The sequence below is a fragment of the Salvelinus namaycush genome, chromosome 4, assembly GCF_016432855.1.
Source record: "Salvelinus namaycush isolate Seneca chromosome 4, SaNama_1.0, whole genome shotgun sequence".
Lineage (NCBI taxonomy): Eukaryota > Metazoa > Chordata > Actinopteri > Salmoniformes > Salmonidae > Salvelinus > Salvelinus namaycush.
Genome location: NC_052310.1, coordinates 53,780,669 through 53,808,021, shown reverse-complemented (window position 1 = coordinate 53,808,021; position 27,353 = coordinate 53,780,669). Strand labels below are relative to the sequence as shown.

General features: G+C 42.3%; 1 protein-coding gene across 1 annotated transcript; it reads right to left on the bottom strand.

Annotated features, from left to right (window-relative positions):
• Positions 1-2,107: 2,107 nt before the first annotated feature.
• Positions 2,108-26,313, bottom strand: LOC120046615 (28S ribosomal protein S5, mitochondrial-like). The gene is made up of 11 exons (XM_038991997.1): positions 26,249-26,313; positions 21,459-21,596; positions 18,582-18,707; positions 17,631-17,864; positions 12,936-12,970; positions 5,892-5,982; positions 5,450-5,496; positions 5,027-5,084; positions 3,567-3,629; positions 2,846-2,982; positions 2,108-2,697 (listed from the first exon to the last, which is right to left on the bottom strand). The coding sequence occupies exons 1-11, from the start codon at positions 26,295-26,297 to the stop codon at positions 2,473-2,475; spliced, it is 1,203 nt and encodes a 400-aa protein (XP_038847925.1). The 5' UTR covers positions 26,298-26,313; the 3' UTR covers positions 2,108-2,472.
• Between the last annotated feature and the right edge of the window lie 1,040 nt (positions 26,314-27,353).

Genomic DNA, 27,353 nt, shown 5'->3' with positions numbered 1-27,353 from the left:
TCAATTGATAGTGACAAAATTAGGTTACTTCCCCTTGGCTATAGGTTGTAGCTCAGCCTCTGAATGTCAAAGAAATTAAACGTTGATATCCTGTTGCAACCTGGTCTAAGAGCATTTCATATTATTCTGTACATAAATCCGAAACACCCCATTTAGTATTATATGTTACGTTTGTAGGATGGTTGGTTGGGGTGGATGGGTGAGCGTATAACGTGAAAGTCTATCAACCCAAAGCTTGTGAGTTTGAATGTCATCATGGCCAATTCTGGCTAATTAGCTACTTTTAAACTACATACTACTTTTTAGCTACTTAGCATGTTAGATAACCCTTCACCTAACCCCTAGCCTAGCTAAAGTTAGTGAGCTAGCTAAATTCGTAACATATCATACGTTTTGCAAATTAGTAACATATCATACCTTTTGCAAATTCATAACATAATGTACGTTTTTCAAATTCGTAACATACAATATGAATTCTAATTCGTAACATATCATACGAAATGGGTGATGAACATCCAAAAATTAATACATACCATACGAAACCTAACATATCATACGAATTGGGGTGTCTCGGATTTACATACAGAATACACGAAATGCTCTGAGACCAGTTTGCCCCATATGCATCGAGTCACCTCTTTCCCATGTATTTTACAGCTTGTTTCGAGCATAAAGCATCACGGACCGAAGTTACATATATAATTTATATTATTTTATTCAAAATCTTAAGTTAACAAGGAGTAGACCTGTGTACATTTTTTTGGGTGGGTTGGGGTTTAACTTAACAGCCTTTCACTGACATGGAGGTAGGCTATTTAAAGAGTGCATGGTGTGTGGTGGAATTGACCGACATATCTATGGATATAGCAGCTTATAGCCTAATTGCATCTGTCAAACAGGTAGGCCTACCTCTTATTTCTTAAATAGGAAGTAACAGGCTCCAATGCAAAGCCCCCTTGTTGTTAGTCAATTCTAATTAAAATGAAGATGTTTGAAATGAATTATGCCTACTTTCAGCACCATGGGCGGTCCTTTTCCGATTTATTTGTGCCAAAGCTGCTGCTTCAAGTTTCAGGACCACAATGCATATTACTCAAATCTGGCTTTTTGTGAGGTCAATAACTCTGATAAATACATCATGGGCAATAAACATGTTTTTAAAGCTATCAAAGTTGACCTCCGGTCCTCCTCATCTTCGCGCTCTCCTTCTCAAACTGAATAGAACATAGGCTATAGGCTAGTCCGCATGCCAGATTTTTTGGACTAGGCCTAATAGCCCAGAAATAGGCCACCAATCCCGTAGAGATTAAACGTGTAAATGAGTAGTGTCCAGAAGAAGAATAAAAAGTATGACGAAGATTTAAAGTTCCACCCAATTACCAAAGTCACCATAGACTTTTCTGTAAATTACTGGTAGCTTTGCAACCCTAGTCCTGTGCTACCCTACATTTTCAGCTGAAAGAGTTGACTACGTGTTTGAATCCTACCATAATGTCAACCACCAAGGTCAAGACAAATTCAAGATCACATTAATAGGACATTATTGAAATGCCTGTCCGGCTTAATTCAGATGGCACTATTGGTAGGATCCCTTCTTTGGAGAACTTCTCATTTGTGAATTAATGCTTCTTCATACTTCAAACCAAAGAGACTCCCTGCCACACACACACAGAATTATTTATAACTTATAAATTGACTACAGGGGCCATTAAAAGAGAATAATTATACACATTAACAGAGTCAGATTATAGTCAAGGAGAGAGAACATGGAAAGCCAGAGTAGGGTAAAGTATGTCAGAACTTAATACTTTGTGTTTACCAAGTCATTCACTGTTAAAAGCACTAGAGTCCTTTGAAGCCATTTTCTTGGTGCATTGTTACCACTGAGTTTCGTTTTCATGTTTGTAAAATGTGGCGAATACGTTAGAAGTGGCATACTGGAGTGTAGGCCGAAATCCCTGAAAAGCTAAAACATCAAGAGCCTCTGGGGCGAGCGACAGACAGGCGCTGGGGAGAAACGGTATACACAAACAATCACTACAACTGTCATCTTAGCATAAAATGTCCCGACAGCTCTTTCAAAAGCAATACATCACAAGCCATTTTGGAGAGTTTCAATGTTTAATTAGACAGCTCAGATTTTCAGCAATGTCACATGAACAAGTGATTTTGAAACAACACTATTCTTACAGTGCAAAAAATATATAATCCATTGGTTGAGTTAAACTGTTTAGATGTGAAACTCTTTTGGGCGAATTTCACAACCTTTGGTGAAATACTAAGTCATGATGCTATACATATGCATACAGTAAATGTCTCGGTTTGATGATGTTATTTCCACTGGGGTCCAATCTTACGAGTCTTATGATGCCTGAGAGACAGGCTTCCTTCCTAGTAACACTCTCAACCCGAACCCAGCCAAACATCGCCCCAACCTATCTCAACCGGTCCACTGTTATGGTTGTGTTGTGGTCACCAGATGGTCCTCTTGACCCCGGCCCAGACGGAGCGTTTCATTCCCTGAGAGGCACGGACGTCGTCCCAGTTGAGCCGTGTGTTGGGGATCTCCTCCTCAGGTTCAGGGTCGGGTCGCACACCCTTCTTAGGGGTGGCCACGATGAGGGGCAGGGGCCCGCGCTCCGGCTGAAACTCTACCACGTGGAGCTGCTTCTTTTCAGCCAGGGACTGGTGGGTCTCCTACACAGAGAAGGGGAGAGGGTTAGTCTAAAGCAGTGTGTGTGTGCGTAAACACGTGTTTAGAGCTCGTCTATGTTTTTGCAGGAAGATTTCCTGCGATTGGCCCGAGAGCCAGCAGGTCTCCCTGACGATGTTGACAACGGCTCACCTGATTAGCCAGTCCGGTGAACAGAGCCCTGGTGATGTTAAGCAGGTTGACGGAGCCCTCTACCTTGGCGTACATGTCCTCTACACCAATCAGCTTACAGATGGTGATGACCGCGCGGTGACAGTGTAGTCCGTAACCTAGAGAGAGACAGACTAGCCAGACTAGTAGCCAACCTCCATGCCTATCACGGTGTTGTCAATCTTCCATTGCGAACAAATGACATTCACAGAAGCACATATACCCATAGACATGAAAAACATGCACGGTTAAGAGTATTAACTGACACCGAACTAATCTCTGATAAGTGATATATTTAGGAGAGGTTGTGCCTACATCGCTTGAGTCTAAGACTGTGGAACAGACACTAACACTAGTGTTGTGTGTGAGGACAAAGGTCTGAGTGGATACTATTCCAAAAGCCAGTGTCACAACTACACTGGAGTTTCATAATCCTTTACACAAGACCCCAACTGCCTCTTAGGCGGTTTACATGACAGGGTGTAAATGAGAGAGAGATGTGTGGGTTCCTTTGTGTGAGTGAATAGATTTTTGACTGTGTGTATGTGAACATTATCAGAGAGACTGTGTGTTTGTGTATAGGGTATGAGAGCAGCATTCTCAGTGCACTGTCAGTTCAACTCTCATCAACTTGTTGCTCTTTTAGGTGGAACACATCCTGTTAGGGGCAGCCCTGAAAACAACACCCCCCTCCCCACTCTACCTTTATGCTGTTTCTTCATGAGTAGGGTGGTCCTCTTGAAAGTGGAATTGATATCATGGTAAACTGTTAAAAACAGAAGAAAAAAAACATCAAAGTCAACCCAGCTGTCAGTTCATCCCAGCCTGTCCTGCACTTTACCTCTCGCCAAAAAAGTGCACTAAATAGTGAATAGGGGGGCATTTTCTGATTTCTTCTGATTAGGGTTGTAAAACTACCAGTGACTATTGCTAATTTTGGTAATTAACAAGTAATCTATGGTAACATTGGTAATTTATACTTGAATAACTATATATATTTTATATCTGTCCATGAGTTTCAAGTGGATAGACTACAAGGTTCAAGAGATAATAGCCTAATTAATGAAAAAAAGCATCTAAACAACAATATATATTTTCTTACTAACGCTGCAACTCTTCCAATTGACTGTTTTTATGCCAAAACATTGACAACAAATACATATTAACATAGTACAGATTATAAAAGTTTGTAAAAACAAATAAAGGATATTTCATGCTGAAACACTCATACACCAATGGTATTCACTAAGTTGATGGTTTATATTTAAGATAATGTTTTACAGCTTTGTCATTCATTTTTTTTGTAATCATCTTATTTGATTATTTTATACATTTCATTTTATGTGATAATGTCAGATAGCAGGCCAGAGATAATTACAAACACCTGTGATGATCTGAAGTACCCAAAAAGGCCCCTAGATGCCAGGTGATAAAATACAATTAAAAAAACTTGAGTTACCAAATTCAGGTAGATTACCGATAAACTTTCAAAGTTACCAGTAATATACCCTCTGTTTGCAACCCTACTCCTGATGAACCTTGGATGATGAGTCAGAGCCTTGAGCAAATGTAACTGTGTGGGTTAGTGACGGCAGTCAAAGAGCCAGCCTGTGTTAGACTGGGTCACGAACCCATCACGAACCTTGGTCACGAACCCATCACCCACAGAACAGAACATTTACAGTAGCTGCTGCAGTAGGTCTGAGTCTGTTAGCAACAGCCTCTTTCAGTGTGTGTGTGTGTGTGAGACACACTCACACAGACTTACAGCAAGAGAAATATGCACAAACCCCTAGAGTGAAAACACTTCTCTTTGATCTACCGATTTGTAGCAACAGCTCCTCTGCAGAAAGCCTTTAGCAACATGACTACTGTTGACATAGACTAATCAAACTATGCTGACGGAATAGCAAAGATATTATTTGAGCTCGCTCACCTGCAGTACAAGGGTTTGCATAGAACAAGCCTGGTTCGCTGTTCAGACAGTAAGCACAAAAACCATTTTAGCCAGAACAGACCCCTATTCAACAGCCCTGTGTCTGAATGGGCCAAGAGGAGATGGAGTGGAGGAGTAAGAAGGATGAGAGAGGAAGCCTCAAACATTCTGATCTCACACTCAAACTCAATGCACGCAGAGACCCTCCCACAAAAATAGTGACTTACTAGTGTGGTCGTTGTATCTCTCAATGTAGTACAAATAGTGCACTGCTCGGTTCTTTGCCTGTTATGGTAAGAAGACCATTGTCAGTGTATCCACATTTCAACACAGCCACTTCCATTATTGAACTCGTACTGTATACCAGGGCTGCCCAACCCTCTTCCTGGTGATCTACAATCCTGTGGGTTTTCAGTCCAATCCGAATTTAACACAGCCGATTCTACTAATTAGCTGCTCAACAAGACCTTAACTAGCTGAATCAGATATGCTAAATTAGGGTTGGACTGAAAACCTACAGGACAGTAGATCTCCAGGAAGAGGGTTGGACTGAAAACCTAGAGGACAGTAAATCTCCAGGAAGAGGGTTGGGCTTCCCTGCTGTAGAGTGCCAGTATGGCTATTTTCCAGGTAACAGGGAAACATTTTACCTTTCTCAGTGCAGTCTGACGGTCTGCCGCTTTACCCAAGGCAAAACCTGCAGGAGAAAAGATGGAAATAAGTATACAAAAATATATAATAATCTTAAGAATTATGTTTTTGGTTTCATCCACATCAGCTTCACTGCCTGTCATAGTTTCCATATCTGATTGCTTTATCGTTCATCTTTTCATGCTGCTGTAAACTTGTTAGGCGGAACCAGGCAGATTTCTTTTTAAATAATTCATTAAGCTGACAGCTTCTACAGATAAACCAATCCCATTCCAATCCATGAAAGACACTTCTGGCTCGCTCATCTGTCTCAGTGAACTGAAAGCTTTCGAGTGCCACACGGAGGAAAAAGTAGAGGCTTTGCACCCTGAGAGTGTAGCTAGCTCAGGAGTGGCCACCACTTCTCCCTGGAGCTACTCTTCAGCAGGGTTTTGGACTCACCTGCTGCCCCGTTCCCATTGCCAACAGCTACCAGGCAGCTGATGGACCTCTTCCGGCCCTCTTTGGCTGTCATGTTGAACACGCTCTTCACCTGTCAATAATAAAACTTGAAACTCAAACAATAGCTTAGACTGACCACTAGAGGACAGTCAGAACAAAAACCACCCATTACTGCAGACCAGAACAATGTGAAACATGTCTTTATGGGAGGCAGAATGTCCGTGAATTCCATATACATCCTATTATAAAACAGAGGATGGGCCCTGGGGGAGAACTAAAGGGAGGCAGGCCCCAGGTTCATTGGATTTGGTGATAAACTTATTCCCTCTCTTTGTAATTGCTTTCCTCCTAAAAGTCCTATGAAAAAAAAAAAACAGACCAGAGTATAGTCAAACGAACAAATTATCAATTGTTACCAAAAATAATGCAGGTAGCAGCTTATTAAACCTTTGGCTTTTTAAGAGGGATTGACCTTTCCTTTAAGGCCCCAGTCGCCACTTTGTGTCCGATGTTTCGACTGAGTAAAGTTCCTGCCGGTGTCTGGAGACGGTCTGTGGGCTTGCTCCTGGGGAAACAGCCCATCTCATCCCTCCTAGACACCCTCTCAAGATTTAATTGCCTCCCATCGATCGGTATAGACAGACGAGTGCTGCCCTTCCCTGTCCATTCACTCTGTTCCCCTCCCTCCGGACAGATTTACGAGCTGCAGTGTGACCTTGGAGGCAGCAGGGGGCAGTGTGAGCATATGACAGAGCTGAGGGTTAGCCATACATACAGCACTGGAGGAGAGACAACGGCTGCTCTACACACATTCACACCTGTAACACACAAACACATTGACATAGAACATACATTTAACACACACACACACAGCAAACATACTGAGACAATATCCTCTGATATAGACCATCACTGCCACCATTTTAGGTTTTATTTATTCGCACCGAAGAAAATAAGTGAGACAAAACTGTACAGATTTAAAAAAAAAAAATAATAAAAAAAAATGTAAAAACTGTGCGCAGGTGAGGTTAGAAGCCCAAAAGGGTTTATAGGAAAACCACACCACAGACGCAAGTAAAACAAATTTTAAAAAGTGTGTTCAATCAGTTAAACAAAGCAAATGAATTATAATTGTACATAATATAAGCAGTTAACAAGAATAAACATGTTTGATAATGTGCATGTGAGTGTTACACGGAGGGGATTTTTTTCTGGAGTTTGTTTCACTGGAGAAAAACTCCTGGCCCCTCCATGTGGTAGACTGGATGTGATACTAGTATAGTCCTGGGCTTCCTACATCCAGAAAGTGTGAATGTGTACAGTAAGTGTCAGTGCTCTTCAGTGTGATGTGGAGGAGTTTGATGAGACATAAAGAAGCCATGACAGCTTTCCCCCTGTAGGAGAGGCCAAACCCAGAAGAGGGGAAAATGAGTGGCAAGATGGGTAAGAGACTCTTTAGAGGTTTAAGAGACAGGATTAAAAGAGAGACCAGTGAGAGATGAGATTGAGAGGCAGATACATAAGCGAGAGAGGGAGAACGAGAGAGGGAGGGAGGTACAGCATAATTATCATGCACCAACTCCCCTCCTCCAACACACACACTAAATCACATTGTATCCAGGCTGTATCACATGCGGTCGTGATTGAGAGTCCCATAGTGCGGCGCAGAATTGGCCCAGCGTCATCCGGGATTGGCTGTCATTGTAAATAAGAAATTTGTTCTTAACCGTTTTGCCAAGTTAAATAAGGTAAAAAAATGTGCGTCGTAAACAGGCGTAGACTAACCGTGAAACGCACACACACACAGCTTATTCACCCAGTCCTAGCCTACCCCGTCCACTACTACTAGGTTACTGACCCCACCACACCCTAACCTATCCTACCAGTACCCTCATCCAATCTCTCCACTCGTTCCCTCCCCCCATGGGAGCTGGTACAGCAAGAGATCCTCCCAGGGCTCACAGCAGTCACAGACAGAACCAGGACAGAACAGATGTAGAGCTGGTACCGGTCCAACTCTGCTCCTAACTCAACAACACTGACTTCAGAAGTTCCCCTTTGTGCCCCTCTGTCTAGGTGGGTTATGAGCCTTTGCGGGTCAGCTGTTCCCTATGTGACCGGAAACTGCCAGTGCCAGTGGCCAGCCAGAGAGACAACCCCATTGCAGGTCATGTCTGTTTGAAGGTGTGTGTGTGTATGTGCGCATCAGAGAGAAAGAACTCTCATTACAGCAATACATTAAAAGCCTGCTAAAACCTAAACCCAACATATTATGACTCCATTTAAAAGGAGGAAACCATAACAGCTGGGTATTTCACTATAAAAACATGTTGAGACCCACAGAGGGAGGGAGAGAGAGAAAGAGAGGGGGGAATAGCAAGAAAGAGAGTCAGACAAAGAGAGCTCCAGTTGCAAGCTAATGTAATTGGCAGTGTCGTTAAGCCACTTTGCCATTATATTCTTGTTGAAATTTGCTGCTTATTTCGAAGTCGCAGAGAACTGTTTTCTATTCACCCGGATACAATTAGGAACCAACATTGTCTCTAGAACCCTCATACTTATTTAACTCGAGTTAGCGGGTGCCCCGGCAAATTGCATCGCAGAAAACATAATTGCAATAGTTAAACATGCATGAAGTCATAAAATGAAAGTTTGCCAGTGCAATGCGAGGCAGGGAGGGAGTGTTGGGAAGTGATATCTTAGAGGAGCTGGTGCTGAATGTCATGGCGAGACTCATCAGTGGTGTTTTAGGGAAACCGTTTACTGTTTAAGAACCAAAATGGAAGCAAACTATTGGAGAGCTTCTATTGGACAAATTCCGGTAGGTCCCTACCCGTTTCGTTTGCTTCCATTTAAGAAACATTTTGCAACAGAAATCGGTGGAATGAATACATCCCTGGACTGTGAATACATCCCTGGACTGTGGAGGAAGATTTAACTAAACTCTACTGCTGTGCATTGATTAAGCCTGAGGAGGTGTGGTATATGGCCATTATACCACGGCTAAGGGCTGTTCTTAGGAACGACGCAATGCGGAGTTCCTGGATAAAGCCCTTAGCCGTGGTATATTGGCCATATATCACAAACCCTGAGGTGCCTTATTGCTATTATAAACTGGTTACCAATGTAATAAGAGCAGTAAAAATACATTTTGTCATACCTGTGGTATACGGTCTGATATACCACAGCTTTCAGCCAATCAGCATTCAGGGCTCGAATCGCCCAGTTTATAATTAACAATATAGTACTATAAACAGTGAGCAGTGTTGGCTGGCACAGGACTAATGGACCACACACAGTGCACCACTTCACTATGTGCATACTGGAGAAACACTGAGCTACTGTATGGAATGGATTAACGACCATGGGTATATAAAACAGAGCACACATTTCATTCTACTGCAAGAGTGGTGCGTCTTTTAAAACAAGTCTTTGACTTTTGGGGATACTTTGAAGGTTGTGTAGCTCGTAGTTATACAATACATCCGTAATGGTATTCATCCCCTTTTAATGAAATGAGTTGTGAGAGGCCCGAGTCTCCGTGCCATTGGAGCCAGGCCATCTCCTATGGAAGTGCACTCTCCTGTCCCAACCCACTGACTAACTAATGACATGGTGCTATTGTCCTTGGGAAGAAATCCTCCCCCTTTCCAGGAAGCATTTCATATAATTCATGTATATTTATAGGGAGATGGAACTCATAAACTGATCCATCAGTTTCCGGGGGACACGAGTGTCTGTGGCTCTGTATTATTTATGTAAAGAGGAGCACATGCAGAGGCTGGGGAGGATTATCAGTGCAACGCATGCAGGACATATTTAATTAGTTGATTGCTGCAGGCCTGGGTCTATGCTGACCGCATTACGATATACGACAGCTGGGCACTGGGCCCAACACATGCCCAACCTCTGAATACAGCTGTCATAATGCTGTCTAAACAGAACATACAGCAACAAAACAGAACAGTAGGCCGACGTGGACCTCTAAGGCCATTCCAGCAAAATCTCTTACGCAAGAGAAACATCCATTGCGTTCCTTCACATCCCCTCGTTTCATCTTAACTCTGTATTTTCCCAACACTTTCCCCACTGTTTTTCTCTCTGTCTCCAAGTGCCCCTCTGAGAGGGACTCTCCCTCTTTCAATAGGAATCTATAGCGGTACCTTTATGGTGAAGAAGATTGTAAATACTGTACAGGCAACCACAGCTCACATGTTAAGGAATGAGTGCTTTAAAATCAGCCTGCCAGGCTTTGAGGGGAATGTCAAGTACACAGCCTAATGTTCAGATTCAAAATAAATATCACCACCATGTTAAGAAAACAATCACAGCATTGCGCTATCTTGGAGAAACAGAGATATAGGGACATCGCCGCTCTGGCTTTCATCCAAATGCCTCATCTGCCATCTAAACATCTGCCAGGTGGCTTGCTACACCATTCAGCCGCTCACTGGTCAATCACAGCTCAGGGACCTGATTGACAGATTGGAAAAGGGAGGTGTGTGAAACCTGGTCAGGCAGTAGTGTCTTTAGAACAGAACAAACACATAGATGTGGTAAAGGAGACAATGGAACGCAGACGTTGACCAGATTGGCACACATTCAACAAACCTGATCTAACAAAGTGGATATTCGTCAAATCCGTATTGATTTATCTATTATAACAAGCCCACAATGTGCTTACGTTTTGCTGAATAACATGTAGAAGTTCTCACTTTTCAGGTTTAGAAGAAGTGACTGGAAAATGCTAACTCCCGTTCGTATAAGATGGTAGCATAGCTAGCATAAAGAAATCATTGATGTAGTTAAAGTTGTTTTTAACTGTAATGCAGTTAATTGGCAACAATGACATGAACATGTGTTGCGGTTGACATCCATACAAGAATTATACTCAGATTTTTACCTCAACATAGCGAGAAATACACATATAAACAATAGCCTAAAATGTCAACATTCTTCTGGGGGGGAATGAGGAGACTCGGTATCTTTCCCCCACGTCTCTTTTCCTCCAGCTTTTCCATGGCAAATTCCATTGTTTTGGTCGAGTTCAATTGACCTCTTTACCGCATCTATTAGTGGCTCAAGGGTCACGGAGATGAACATCTAATGTGGACTGTAGCATCATGCTGAGAGTAAGGGGTCTAGCACTCACTTTGGGAAAAAGAGAAGGAGGGAGGGGAGTGCAATGGAGAGGACTGAAATGGAGAGGGCTGCAGCCTTCTCAGACCCATGTTATCCATCTTAAACCCGATACCCGCAGAAATGTCAAACCGCAACTTGACCATCAACAACGATCCACAATGCATTATGCACCTTAACTCTGGGATGAAAAATTAAATGGCAACCAATTCGTCTACCCCTTAAGAATCACTGTGGAATTACACAGTAAAAAGGAAATGCGGTGCAGTTCCATTGTGGCAGGTATAAATGGACTTTATTACAATGGCTTAATGCCTTGAGGTGGATTTCAGTAGCTCTGTGTATAACATCCCTAGGCCCAGTTTTTAAACATTTTAATGATCTGCATTCTGTAATCCTCTTTTTTAAAATTCAGGATCAGATCAATCTGGCTGTTTTTGAGCCGGTTTTTCAGAAAATATTCAGATAAGATGATTCTGATCCATACCAAAGTATTAAGCTCACAGAATGCGTATTTTCAGTGCTTTGAACAGTCCTACACCTTGCCATCTACTGGACAGGTTATGGTAGTACTTCTACACTGTCACTGGGAAACAGCGATGAGTAAACCACAAAAAAGGTAGCTAGATTAAAAATAATAGAGCCTGCATACATCCCTTATTAATACACATTTGACACTGCTCATTATAACAACTGACCTTATACCCATACTGCGGTCAATTTAACATAATTAACCTTTGGATTACCAAATCCAATTCTTCAGTTCTTTTGAAAAACTCTATGGATGGTCCCTGTTTGTTTGGGCCCTCCACAACATACATTTCTATTAAATTAGCCTAAATGGAAAGACCATCATTACCATGAGATCTCTTACGACAGGATGGGAGAGCTAAACGAAACCCTGAATCTCTGTAGCCCCTCTTCTCTCTCTCCGCCACATAATGAGGATTGATGAGGATGGCGAGGAGTTTGTTTTGGGGGACGGTTGGCTTGTTAATCTGTTTATCAAAGTGTTTTGTAATCGACTACGTCTATATTCCAATATCCTCTGAGGGGTGCCCCTGTGTTAGTAATATCCATATCGCCGCCATATTCATATCACCGTACTATCCTCCATTTACCAAAATAGAAAACGACACATCATTTCCTCGGTGGGTTGAGTTGCAGTGAGACCTCGGTGTTGACAACATGGCTATGTCTACAGTCTCTCTAATGCAGCCATGGCATAGAACAGTCCTTTGGGAGACAGAGAGCATGCAAGTGGAATCATGTTATGCTCTATGTTTGGAGGGTGGAAGGTGGGTTAACATTCCCTGTAGTCCCCCCCCCCCCAACCACCCTTCAGTTTGTGCCCGAGTAGGAGTGATGCATGTCGAGGTGAGATGTATCGGTGAGTGTAAACATACGATTCTTTTGCCCTTTTTCACACTGTGTCTAATACACTGACTATAGCATGACTGTGGTAGGGCTTGTGTTTGTGTGCGTGCGCTCCATGGTCGTATCCTCTCCTGTTCATCTCTGTGTCTTAGCCCGGTGAGTTCAGCCGTGGGTCATGTTCTTCGATCAGGGAGGTTCAGAGGCCCGTCGGCACCCAGCTCCTCAACTAGGTGCTGTTCCTCACCGAGCAAAGAGTTACGGCAAGCAGCAGAGGACACTCAAGAAAGACTCCCAGCCAGCCCCCGCGGATCAAACCCAGCTCTCCCAAGTCCCAGGAACATCAACCATCAAAGGGATCCCACCCACTTTTCTTCAAAGCCACCAAATAGCACTACGCTACTGCATTGTGTCTGCGCTGCTTTTTCAAACTACAGACTTTGCTAGATGCGTCGACATACCCTTTTGGGCTGGGTTAATACCATGGTAACCGATTCCAACATTTTGGGTTAGTATTTGAAGAGCACTCACCTCGATCACTCGGGAGTCAAAGTCATCGTAAGTCTCTAAAAAAAAGAAAGGAAAATAAGGTAGTAAAAAACAGAGTAACATGGAGGTAAAAGGTGACTTCCAGTGGCATGAAATGACACGTTAACCCAGGTTACAGTTTCCAATAAACAATACATGTAATAAAATAAATAAAAAATACATTTTATATGACCTTTCTGAGAAGAATTATTTGGACTGATAAAGTCCCCGTTTCCCCAATGTGAATACCTGTGCTGATTGGGTTTATGAGGTAAATTCAATCCAAACAAATGGGCCTTAGATTACAGAGGATAAGGTTAGAGGATAAGGTTTATTGACTTATTTGATGGCATGGGTAAATCGGACTTGCTTATTAGTGTACTCAATCGCTAAAACAGTAGAGCATGTCTGTGGTAAACCCATAGAAATCCAAAACAAATTGTTAACAAACACATGACATTCACTACATGGGGCTAGTTTAAATGGAAGGTTTTACGGTAGGTCACCATAACAGTATTAATTTTTCCACTTTTGATGCCAGGTAAATAAATCCAGTAAGGTAAATCTGTCAATGATTTAGCTCAAGTTTGCCTACAGCAACGTGTCAGTCATTCCCTCAATACACTCTAACAGAGACAGGTGGCGACAGGACATTTCCTGGATTTAAGAGCGAGGCTTGGTGAAGGTATCTGTGAGGAGGTGGGGTAACCCTAGCATGAGAAAGAGGAGGGTGAAGGTCAAAGGTCAAGCATTCCCAGCTCCTATCCAGAGCTGTGATTTAGGCTCCCGTCCACACCACTGCATGGTAATCCATCACTGTGGTGACTAGCAGACAGAGAGAGCGCAATCAGAAGGCAGGAAATGTAATAACCAACCCAGCCCTGCCCAGAAGAGTGGAGGAAATAAATATACTCTACCGTTAAAAGTTTGGGATCACTTAGAAATGTCCTTGTTTTGAAAGAAAAGCACATTTTTGTCCATTAAAATATCGAATTTATCAGAAATACATTGTAGACATTGTTAATGTTGTAAATGACTACTGTAGCTGGAAACGGCAGATTTTTTTTATGGAGTATCTACATAGGCGTACAGAGGCCCATTATCAGCAACCATCACTCCTGTGTTCCAATGGCACGTTGTGTTAACTAATCCAAGTTTATCATTTTAATATGCTAATTGATCATTAGAAAACCCTTTGCAATTATGTTAGCGCAGCTGAAAAATGTTGTCCTGATTAAAGAAGCTATACAACAGGCCTTCTTTAGAGTAGTTGAGTATCTGGAGCATCAGCATTTGTGGGTTTGATTACAGGCTCAAAATGGCCTGAAACAAAGAACTTTCTTCTGAAACTCAGTCTATTCTCGTTCTGAGAAATGATGGCAATTCCATGTGAGAAATAGCCAAGAAACTGAAGATCTCATACAACGCTGTGTACTACTCCCTTCACAGAACAGCGCAAACTGGCTCTAACCAGAATAGAAAGAGTGGGAGGCCCCGGTACACAACTGAGCAAGAGGACAAGTACATTAGAGTGTCTGGTTTGAGAAACAGACACTTCATTGGTCCTCAACTGGCAGCTTCATTAAATATACCCGCAAAACACCAGTCTAAACGTCAACAGTGAAGAGGCGACTCCGGGATGCGGACCTTCTACTTTTGAACAGTAGTGTATGTATAAAATAAATCCTGGCCGTGCGGTGTGAGGACGACTTCAATTCAACAGAGATTGTTCTGTCTGTGGTGTTACCTTAATAACAGTGGTAGTGGGAGGGGGATGAGGAAAGGTTGGAGAGGCAGGTGAACAATACCCATTTGATACCAGTGTTCATCTCACAGGGAGATGAGGGGATGCAGAGACAGTGTGAAGACATAACTGAAAGAGAACTCTATGACAGAGGAACACCATCAATATGTTACTCAGGCAACTTACTTATATTCTCAAGTTCTACAGTTCTGAATGTTTAAGCTTTTTGACTACTTTAGTATTCCAATCCCTAAATAAGATGCCCCTCGGAGGGGTGAAGGGCCAGATGGACAGAGCTGCGAAACGAGAGAGGAGGGAAGGGGTGAGTGGGTGGTAGAGGGATTACTTTCTAAATGTGGTCAAAGCCGCACTGTCCCTTCTGTTAAATCTTGCTCTCCATCAGTCATGAGGTGCTAATGGGCCTGCATACAGGGCTATCCCTCAGACCTACAGACAGCCCCACTCATCCTTCCTCCTTTAAAATCACTTTTACACGTTATCTAGAATCTATCAACAGGCCTTGATCTCAAACATAATTTTAAAAAATGTCAAAGACCTAATATATAATTTTAAATGTCAAAGACTTGATCAAAATAATCTCAAAGTTATTTGGTAATTTCATAGAAATATTATTTATATATAATGAATTTAAATCATCACAGGTTTTAGTTAGCCTTAGTGTTGGAGAGGGTTGGTGGGAGGGGAAGGGTCTCTAATGGGAAAGAGACCTGTCAGTCTGTCTGGCCTTTCATTGTGTTTCGCTAGGCTCTGTTGGCTCTCAGGACGTCAAGCAGGAAACTGCTAGCTCCAGGTGACATTTGCCCTTTCCAGACAGAGGTACGGGCTGTGCTCTCCCCAGTGGATTGAGCCTTTACCGTGTGGTGCAGCGTTTGAAAGGCGCCGAGTTGTGGAGGCTGTTGGCATTTGGAGGTTTCAGAAGGAAAAGAGTGACCCAACCTGCCATTTCACTACCACCAGGGGTATTGATTACCAGAGCAGATAGAATGCTGGGAGAAATGGCCCAGTGTTGTGAATATGTCTGGCTGGAGGAATACTCTCGGTCATTACTATAGTACAGCTAGGCCAGAGGTGACGCATGGAAGCAAGTCAGAGTGTGTATGATGAATGCAGAGCTCTTTGCTTCAATAATATAGCAACAATATTCAATCTGATCCAAAGCAATGCTACTACACAATAATAGTGATTGATGTTTGATGGAAAAACAGACCTTCAAAGTATGTGCAATAGGAATGTGCATCTTTCCCTTTCAAAACGATTCGATACGTATCTAGAAACATGGACTTCCACACAATACAGGAACGATATGTTTTAGTTTGAAACGATTTTGTAATTCGATTTGATTAGGGAAACGATTCAATGCACTAACATTTGTTGCATAAACACATTCATTCTCCATTCGAAATGTAAATCTGCTGCTGATGGAGCTCATGAGCTGGGCCTTTGAGCAGGATCTTTCTGAGCTGACGTGTGTGTGTGTGGGGGGGGGGCATCTACCACCCCACTGTCAGTTAGGGGGCAATGTTTGCCTTTTGCCCCCCCGCACATACACTTTTGATCTGAAATCACCATCACCCATTAATTTAACATTTTTGCAGATTAAAAGTTTGAGCTAGTAATGTATAATATTTATCTTAAAAAATGCCATAGCCAATGAATACAAAGCACAACTTTGGATTTCACCCCCATCTCATAATCGAATGGTTAAGACCGTATGGAAGCTGACAGACTCGGAGTGAGTGTCTCTTCTTCCACTTCGACCACGCAGTGCGGGCAACAAAAGTGATTCCGGTCCTCGTTAATAAATTATCAATCAAAGGATCTCTCTGTGCTCCGTTCATCTTTGCCTCGATCCTGACTAGTCTCCCAGTCCCTGCCACTGAAAAGACATTCCCACAGCATGATGCTCCCACCACGCTTCCCCGTAGGGATGGTGCCAGGTTTTCTCCAGATGTGACGCTTGGCATTCAGGCCAAAGAGTTCAATATTGGTTTCATCAGACCAGAGAATCTTGTTTCTCATGGTCAGAGTCTTTAGGTGCCTTTTGGCAAACTCCAAGCGGGCTGTCATGTGCTTTTACTGAGGAGTGGCATTCGTCTGGCCACTCTACCTTAATGGCCTGATTGGTGGAGTGCTGCAGAGATGGTTGTCCTTCTGGAAGGTTCTCCCATCTCCACAGAGGAACTTTAGAGCTCTGTCAAAGTAACCATCGGGTTCTTGGTCACCTCCCTGACCAAGGCCCTTCTCCCCGATTGCACAGTTTGGCCAGGCAGCCAACTCTAGGAAGAGTCTTGGTGGTTCCAAACTGCTTCCATTTAAGAATGATGGAGGCCACTGTGTTCTCTGGGAACCCTGGACCCAACGCAGATGAGCTCAATTTCAAAATTGAGTCTCATAATAAAAGTGTCTGAAATGTTATATAAAAGTATTTCGGGATTAAAAAATATATTATAATAATACAGTTACAAAAATTTCTAAAAACCTGTTTTCGCTTTGTCATTATTGGGTATTGTGTGTAGATTGCGTCGGATTTTTTTTGTATTTAATCCATTTTAGAATAAGGCTGTACCATAACAAAATGTGGTAAAAGTCAAAGGGTCTGAATACTTCCTGAAGGCACTGTATGTGCCAGATCAGGAATAGGCCTACCTCTCGTTGGTCAGCGTGCAGTTTGACTAGGCTATTGATATTGCCTGGGGTTGTTCAGCATGCAAAATTACTTCTAGATCAATGACTGTCAACATAATGACATGCTTAGTTTGACAGTGAAGGAGGGGACGCGGTCGTCACAGAAGATGAGGTATTTTCGGAAGGTAGAAAAATGTAATTTGAGCTAAAAACTGCCAATTCATAACATTTAATGAATTTGAACCGGGGACCGATGTGTATTGGGGAAATCATTACATCTCTAATGTGCATGCTTTACACGACAGTACCTCCGTTGGGTCCAGGGTCAGGGGGCCCCAGACTGATGCCGCCCCAGGAGTTGCCAGTCCACCCTCGCTCCCTCTTCACCCTCATCTTCCTCCTGCGATCCCATTCGTCGCGCTGTCGCAGAAGCTCTGCCTGCAGTTCCTGTTGCTCTGACTCCCCGCGGCGAGACATGCTCTGTATGGTCCCGCTCTTCAGGATGGGCGAGTTCAACCCCGGCCACAGGAACCCCCCGCGCCCTGAGAGAGAGACAGAGAGAGGGTAGGGGGTTTATTATGGGAAGGAGCATTAATTTGTCCTAAACGCTCCACTGCACTAACTCAACTCAAACGAAGCACTAACTTCAACTTTATTATACGTTACAGACTGTATAAAGAATAGTCTTCAGAGACAGACAAACTGACGGGAGAAATGGGGCAATGATTACAGGGAGTAGACAGCACTTCAACCAGTGTGACGAGGTGCAGCCAAAAATCACAAGAACATTGGAAGAGAAGTCACGCCTATTCTCTTCCAATGGGGCACTGATTACACAATATTGTCACATCTGTAGGTTTTGATGGATTTGAACAGGGCCAGAAAAGAAAGAGGGAGACTGACTGGGCCGCAGACAGCTCAGCAGTAAAACACAATGAATTTCCACTTTTTAATCGGCACTGAGATAGATGAAAAGAGAAAGAGGACTAATCTGTTAATTATAAATTAATGTAATTAATTAAAATACTACTGGTAACAGATTAATAGTCTACTGCCCATTAACAGAAGGAAATTCAGATCAAACTTTAGCCATCAATATTCAAACTCGAAATCAGGTTTGGCATTAAAGACAGAAATATACATGATACCAACCAATCGTAGTGGGTATAATGTTTCTCCAACAAAGTCAAATGTTTGGGTTACAGGGATATATAAATAACTATGAATGAAATAGATCTAAAATAATATATCCATCGTACCCTCTCCGATGTTCTGGCCTCGGTTCAGATCCTTCTTCATCTTCCTCTTGGTCCTCTTCCCTCGGCCCTTTCGAGCACCGGCACCAGTCTCTGCCAGAACTCCCCTCCAAAGCTCCTCTGCTGTCACTGCAATGATAACACACAGAAAGGGGAATTTAATTGCCAAATCTGACTAATCTGGCAACCTCAATGCAGCATCTTTGTCCAGAATATTGAAAACTATCGTCTGGTTGCCTGTAGGACACTGATAAAAAAAAAGGTATTTAAAAAGGGGGTGCTTATATTTGTCCTGTTTCACACACCTGTACAAGTGCGTGGTGTGAAATGGAAATGTGTTTTTTGCATGTCTCAATCCCCATGAGACACACTCAGAGAGTGGGGTCACGACCAGGGATCATCTTAGCCTATATATGTTTTACCTACCTACAAAACTCTAGGAATAGAAAATTAGAACAACGCTAAAGAGTTTGAAATATATTGAACCTTCTCTTTGATGTAGCTTTACTTGTCTAGACCGAGAGAGTAAACAAGGAAACTTTAGTTTTAACGTCGCTACAGGCCGCCCTTGTCCTCGCATACCTGAGTGTCTGAACACAGTCGGCATAATATTACTATTTGCATGTACAAAATTGTTTTTCGACTTTAGTTTACAGAAGCAGCACAATCTCTCTGCAACAAGCCTGGGATCGACCTCCAACAAAAGAGCCCAGAAATTACAATCTGCATCTACAGTCATGCACTAATCAAACCTGCTAGAGCGCACTATGCATTCCAGCAAACAAACACCTGCTATTACCCAGAGAGCGAGAATGCTAGATTGTTTTTCCCAAATAAAATCTATTTTCAGCCGGGCTGCTTGCTTCTCAAGGATTTAGAAGGAGATGCTCGGTGCCGCACAGAGAATCGATTAGGAGTTAATTAAAGCATGTGAAGGGAGATGTAACCAGTGTGTTTGACAATTTAATGGAGCTTTGTACTACAGCAAAGCAACAAGGCACTAGGCTAATAAAAGCTATGATTGTCAAAGAGCCAAACCTTGCTTGAGGCTAAATCTCGTGTCCTTGCCGTGAGGAAAGTCTGAAAAGGGAGACCTAGATAGATAGTGTGGAAATGAATCCATACTAGATCAATGCACTTAACAATACTACTGGTCAATCAAAAAACTGGTCCATCAAAAAACTGGAACCTATGGTAGCAGCGCTTCAATAGTCTCACTCCTGGGGTGTCAATGCACACCAACTTTGATTATTGTCCTCCATCTCTCCTTTTGGATGGCACAACTATGCTACAACAGATGCCAGTCATGCCACTAAAGGGATGAGGTATACAAAAACGCTGAAAGGCTTAAGAACAGGCCAGGCTTCCCTCTCTTACAGTGTGCACGTTTGTTTTCCCTCACTTTGCCCATGGCAAGGAGACTTATTTGCTACAAGACTTAAAATAGGACGCAAACTAAAGCAGCTAACAGGCATACTGCATATCTAATCCAGTAATGTTTGTTCAGAGACAAAATATAATCAAAAATGATCTCTGAACAGAGTTCTGAGTATTAAACAAAAACATTCCAGCTCATCTCCAACAATGTCATGAACTAGTGGAAATATTATCTTCAAAGCACCAAGCCCTCGAGCAGAAGTCTGTTGAATAGTTCATCACTCAGTGATACCTTTTCACAACAGTTCTTACATTGACACTGTGTACAAGCAGAGGGACCCTGTTTTCCCTTCTCCCTTGATTCCTTCTCTGTGGCCAGTCAGTAAAGCTGGCCACTCAAATGTCTGACACCATCATTTGATTCTGCAATTTAAAATCTGCCACCAGTCAGTCAGCCAGTATTTTTCATTCGCAGTAGTAATGATCCTGTGTTCGGCTGCCATGACCAGCTATTAGAACGCCTGGCGTCAGGCAGAGAAACAATCATTTTTGAGTCCCACTGGGACAATTCATTTCCCTCATCTTTTTACATTAGTAAACCCAGCATCACATCAGCCTAGGTTTTAGCTCAACTTATGTGATAAAGGTAACTAACTAAAAGTAACATAGAATCTAGTGATAATTCTGCAATTCCACATCTTGTGGAAAAGTGGACCTTTTCCAATCAAAAAAAGAACCAAAGCAGTCTGCCTAAAGCAGTTCATCTGGATGTCAGTCAATTGTGAAAACCCATTGCTAAAAAAATATTTGCCAACAAAATCTTTAAAAAAAGTGTTCCAGAAACATCATAGTATACACCAAAGCAAAGTCTGATGATACAAAGCAATCAAAGTAACAATTTCTCTTGAGTATGTACACTGTGAATAGAAATATGTGCTGAGAGAGTGTCAACTGAAAGTGGCAGGTTAATAAAGTGAGAGGAATGGTGGGTGTTTTTGGGTTTCCATGCATTGGCTGAGACGGAGCTGGTGGTGACAGATGTAGCATGAGTAATTATCTCAGTGAGATGCTGCAGGAAATAGTGTGGCTGCCTGCCACTGCTGTGTTGAGCTGATAGACACACACCTTCCTGTGGAAGCTCTGCATTTGACAGGTTCAACCACTGTGAATAGGTATCACTTAGCGAGCTCAGGCCATTTTAAGTGAGTCCTATTAAAATGCTCAAGTAGTTATGCCTATATTATAGTGCTGCCTCTGGTAATACTGCGGCAGTATCAAGATATTACAGTCGTAGACCATATCGGAGTCAGAGATGATTAGCATTGTGAATATCAGCAACATTTTTGTGAGGGTTGAGCACATGTCAGAGCTGATGTCAGCAAATAATTATTTGATTTGTTCACTTGAAGAGCTTAGCTGACAATGACAATGATTTTATTGATTGGAAAGCTTCAATATTGGTGCTCTATCGACTCTAGAGAGTTAGGGAAAACCAGCACTTACGTTTGTTGAAGAAGCTGCTATGTCTGGTCTGTATCCAGGTAGCAGGGGCTGGTGGGGTAGCAGTCCATAGAGAGGCAGTGGGTCTGGCTAGGTGAGAGAGAGGCAGGGCGCCCCCTGCTGTCCAAAGTGGTGCTACCCCTGAAACACAGAGAGGTAATGCCATTTACTAGTGTAAAATGACCTAGAACAGTTATAAATTAGCTAATGCAAATTATTCTGTCTTGTTTATTCTGGGTGTTAATGATAGGTCCGGGACGATATCAGTATCGCGATACTCGTTAGTATCGTGGCAAGGAAACAAAACACAAAGCGGATTTAACTTGTTTAGGAAAATATCCCTAATGTTGAAAACAAACATCATTATGTTGTCATCCAGAATCACATGTACAGTCCCTCCGGAAAGTATTCAGAACTCTTCACTTTTTCCACATTTTGTTACATTATTCTAGAATGGATTAAATCGTTTCCCCCCTCATCAATCTACACACAATACGCCATAACGACAAAGCAAAAACAGTATGTTTTTAGAATTGGCAATGATTACAGCCTCGAGTCTTCTTGGGTATAACGCTACACTGTATTTGGGGACTTTCTCCCATTCTTCTCTGCAGATCCTCTCAAGCTCTGTCAGGTTGGATGGGGAGCGTTGCTGCACAGCTATTTTCAGGCCTCTCCAGAGATGTTCGTTCAGGTTCAAGTCTGGGCTCTGGCTGGGCCACTCAAGGACATTCAGACTTGTCCCGATGCCACTCCTGCGTCGTCTTGGCTGTGTGCTTAGGGTCGTTGTCCTGTTAGAAGGTGAACCTTCGCCATGTCTGGGGTCCAGAGCGCTCTGGAGCAGGTTTTCATCACGGATCCCTCTGTACTTTGCTCTGTTCATCTTTACCTCGATTCTGACCTCGATTCTGACTAACTGCTTCCATTTAAGAATGATGGAGGACACTGTTCTTGGGGAGCTTCAATGCTGCAGACATTTTTTGGTACCCTTCCCCAGATCTGTGCCTCAACAACAATCCTGTCTCGGAGCTCTATGGGCATGACCTCATGGCTTGGTTTTTGCTCTGAAATGCACTGTCAACTGTGGGACCTTATATAGACAAGTGTATGCCTTACCAAATCATGTCCAATCAATTGAATTTACCACAGGCGGACTCCAATCAAGTTATAAAAACATCTCAAGGATGATCAATGGAAACAGGATGCACCAGAGCTCAATAGCAAAGGGTCGGAATACTTATGTAAATATGGTATTTCAGTTATTTATTTTTGCCAACATTTCTAAAACCACGTTTTTTCTTTGTGTGTAGATTGATGAGGAATTTTTCTATTTATTTAATCCATTTTAGAATAAGGCTGTACCGTAACAAAATGTGAAAAAAGTGAAGCGGTCTGAATACTTTCCGAATGCACTATATGTGTATTTCACACAAATCTGAATATAATGCTTGTATGGATGTCAACCCCAATATATGTTCATGCCATCATCACCAATCAACTGCATTACAGTAAAACGACTTTGGCTACCAACACCGATTTCTGTATTCTTGCTATGCTACCAGCTTATAGGAACAGGAGTTAGAATTTAGCAGTCACTTCTTCTAAAGCTGAAAAGGGACTTCTAAATGTTATGCAGCAAAAAACAAATATATCAAAATCGAACTTCATTATCCACATTGTTTACCTGTTACAATACATGAATCAAATCAAATTCAAATCCAATTCATGATGGGTTTGACGAATATCCAATTTGTTAGACCAGATTTGTTGAATGTGCGCCGATCCGGCGTCCTTCTTCTATCCCCACGGTCTGCATTCTATTGAACTCTTTACCGCATCGATGTCATGATATTTCTGGAATGTTTTATTCTCCCTGTCTATTTTTTTTATTTTGGTGATAGTTCTCAAAGATGATCTTGTTTAAAAATATATTGCTCCATTATATTTATGACAATTTATCTGGTTTTAGCCATTTACAGTTGAAATCGGAAGTTTACATAGACTTTGGTTGGAGTCATTAAAACTTGTTTTTCAACCACTCCACAAATTTCTTGTTAACTGTAAGTATACACTGAAAACTTTTAGCAACCTGAAAATTATTCCCCCCTCCAATGGCGGTGCGCCGCTGCTAAGCGCATATAAGGGAAACACTGGCATCCATTTGTGTGATTGGAAGGCACCCTTATAGCTCGCTCTCGTTCCAGTGTATTCAGTATCTCTATCCATCTCGCTACATGTGCTACAGAGAGAATATTCCATGGACCTCCAGAGCCTTCTGACCAACTACCTGCGATCTCTCCAGAGCAGAGAAGCAAGCTCCTCTGGTGGCAATGTTTTATGCACTATGTAAACTTCCTTCACTATGGCTGTTTGTCTGTGTGATGAAATACACTCACCAGACAGTTTATTAGGCACACCACCCCGTTCAGGTAAATGGATCGCTCCTACAGACAGTGAGTCATGTGGCCATGGCTTACTATATAAAGCAGGCAGACAGGCATTCAGTTACTGTTCGATTGAATGTTAGAATGGGCAAAACATGGGACTTAAGTGACTTTGAGCATGGTATGAACGTCGGTGGCAGGTTCGAGTGTCTCAGAAACGTCCGCCTCCCTGGGCTTGTCCAGTATCTCAGCAACATCCGGCTCCCTGGGCTTGTCTAGGGTTTACTGAGAACGATGCAAAATACAAAAAAAAAAGGAGAATGCGAAGAATCGTGCAAGCTAACAGGCAGGCCACAAACAGACATAACGGCACAGTACAACAGTGGTGTGCAGAACCGCATCTCAGATCGCACAACTCATCGATCCTGCTGCTATTGCAGCGTTCTGAGATGCCGGGTTCCACTCCTATCAGCTAAAAACAAGAAGAAGCGGCTCCAGTGGGTACGCGATATCCAACACGGGACAATTGAGGAGCGGAAAAAACATTGCCTGGAACATGACAGCGAGTTCAGTTTACTTGAGTGGCCTGCACAGTCCCCAGACCTCAACGCAATACAGCATCTTTGGAATGAGACGGAACAGGCTGTTCACGTCAGCATGGACCAATATCCCTGTGTCATGTTGCCAACATATTGTAGAATACGCCGAAGAATTCAGGCTTTTCTGGAGGCAAAGCGAGGTACGACCCAGTACTAGATGGGTGTACCTAATAAACTGTCCGGTGAGTATATACCAGATATGGCTAAAGATTAGGACAAATAGACATGTGAATATATACTGAACAAAAATATAAAAACGCGATATGCAACAATTTCAAAGATTTTACTGAGATACAGTTCATAGAAAGAAATCAGTCAATTGAAATAAATTAATTTGGCGCTATCCTATTAATTTCATATGACTGGGCAGGGGTGCAGCAATGGGTGGGCATAGGCCCAACCATCAGCCAATCCAAATGAGTTTTCCCTACTAAAGTGCTTTATTAGACAGAAATACTCCTCAGCACCCCCTACCAGGCAAACCGTCGACCCCCATAATACCTTAGCAAAAAAACTATTAAAGTCTTGTCTTCTCATCAGTGGAATGATAACGGCAAGGAGAAGCAATCAACATTTTAAAATTGGTAAATAGTTTCTCATTATGTTGACCTCCCCACATTATAAATTAGAAGAACTGTGAACTCTTACATAACCTAGTAGCTAGAAAGGTAACTCAAAACACATTTTCGCCAAGAGCAGCTGTTTAGCTGGTTAAACAAATGTTAGCCATGTGTTGGCAAACATTTATGTCCAAGTCAGGAAAGCTTACTGGTAGCCAGCGGTACTTGCCACACTGGTAGTCAATTCGCGGGTGCTTTTTCAAAGCCTATGTCAGACACTCCAGTGAGTGTAATACCAAAGACAGTAGCAACTCTAATTTGCTCAATATTATTTGAGAAATAAAAGGTGACATCATTAAAATATTGTAATGAAACAGGCAGGGAGCAGGTCTCGAACCCTCGACCTTCTAGCCCGAGGTCCGGCGCGCTATCGACTGTGCCGCAAAAGCATGCTCGAGCGGCAGAGTCGATTTCCGCGCTTATAAACACAGGGTCGTTACACTACTCCCTCCTTTCAAAGAGCGCGTCCTCGCGCTAGCTTGCGACTTTACGTCTTACAGGAACGCGCTCACCGGCCAAGCACACGCACTGTCGTGGATGCGAGGTCCGATCACTTCTGACACCAATGTAATGAAACAGCAGGGAGCAGGTCTCGAACCCTCGACCTCCTAGCCCGAGGTCCGGCGCGCTATCGACTGTGCCGCAAAAGCATGCTCCAGCGGCAGAGTCGATTTCCGCGCTTATAAACACAGGGTCGTTACAATATTGTTTTTTCTAGTGTAGGTATGTAATTAAAAATTAGTTTATTCTGTTGTTGCTAGCAATATTCATAAAAACATAGCACTTTTTTCCACTTTTTTTTATATATTAACATTTTTGCGTACTCCGTTCAGTACCTTCGTCGACCCCCGGCTGAATACCCCTGGCCTAGGCAACTAGTCATTGTCGTTACGCGATGGACCAGGCATTCGTCAGAAAGCGATCCAAACAAAATACGGATAAGAATCCCATTATGATGGAATGGTTAGTTTACATAGCTAGCTGGCTGTCTGGCTAAATGAAAAGCCGAGGATGACAAGCTATAGCTAACTAGTATTAGCCATAGCATAGTGTGCAGACTTTGTCTATGAAAATATACATTATTCCAATAGACTACACAGTTCAGTATACAATCCGATTACATATTCTATGGCCCTTTTTGGGTAAAACATATGTGTGACAGTAATGTGTAATTTAGGAAATATATTCACCTCCCAGCGTAATTCGGAGGGCACAGCACACCCGTATGGACGCCGCCATCTTGATGTTGTGAAAGGTCCTGAATAGCATAACAGGTTGGCTGAGATGTGCCTGTTAAGAATGAATATGATTGAGTTTGTAACTTTGTAATTGGGAAAAGAGATAACGTTACATTATTGATAAACTACAGGTAAATATGTTTAAAATGCATTTAGATGAAAGCTATATGAAATGTAATGAAAGTTATAGCTAATGAAGTACAGTGTTTTGATTTTACGTGTATAGGCTACATCTGTTCCACATCTGATATTGGTATATGGCTGACTGGTTAATAATTATTGGGTGGGGTGGCATATACTGCAACCCTATTATTCAGTGCGAGGGGGGGGGGGGGGGGGGGGGGCACGTTTAAAAAACATTTTTGATCAGGTTTTAAATGCAAATTTCTATAGATTTTTATTTTTTAAAGGGAAAGAATACAGACAAATCTTAATTTACAAATGGGCAAATTTACAAGGCTAAGGGGGGCCTTGCAGAGGTACAGTCCAATCAGTCTTAGTACTATGGCCATGAAATACTGTACTGAATACCAGTGTGAATGTTAATGTTGATATATTAAATTAAACAACCATTTTGTACTCTTTCCCTGCTACTGATTAATGTCCTAGTATTTTTCCCAATTCCCCTGTCAGGTTGTTACTACTGCTGCTCTGCATACTGTATGGTTTCAAATTTAGCATAATATTTTCAACTTAAAATCTAGTTATTATACTTTAATAATAACCAGCAACATACACAGTCAAAAACTTTTTTACATTTTTTTAAAGTAGGCAAACTGAAATTATTATCAAAAACTATATAATATATTCATGACTGCTTCTCTCCTGCATTAAGTTAAGTCATACAATAATTCAGATTGTGTCACAGTCTGTTGATTCACACTATCTTACCTGTTGGTTTGTGGCCTCTCTCTCTCTGCCCGTCTCTGTCAGGATTTCATATTTTCCTGTTATTTTACCAATGGTCCATCCCGAGAATAAAATCTAACATTTTCTTATTGCATTTGTTATCATTAAAGTTATTGGTCATCTCTCAAGATCTTGTTTTAAATGTTTT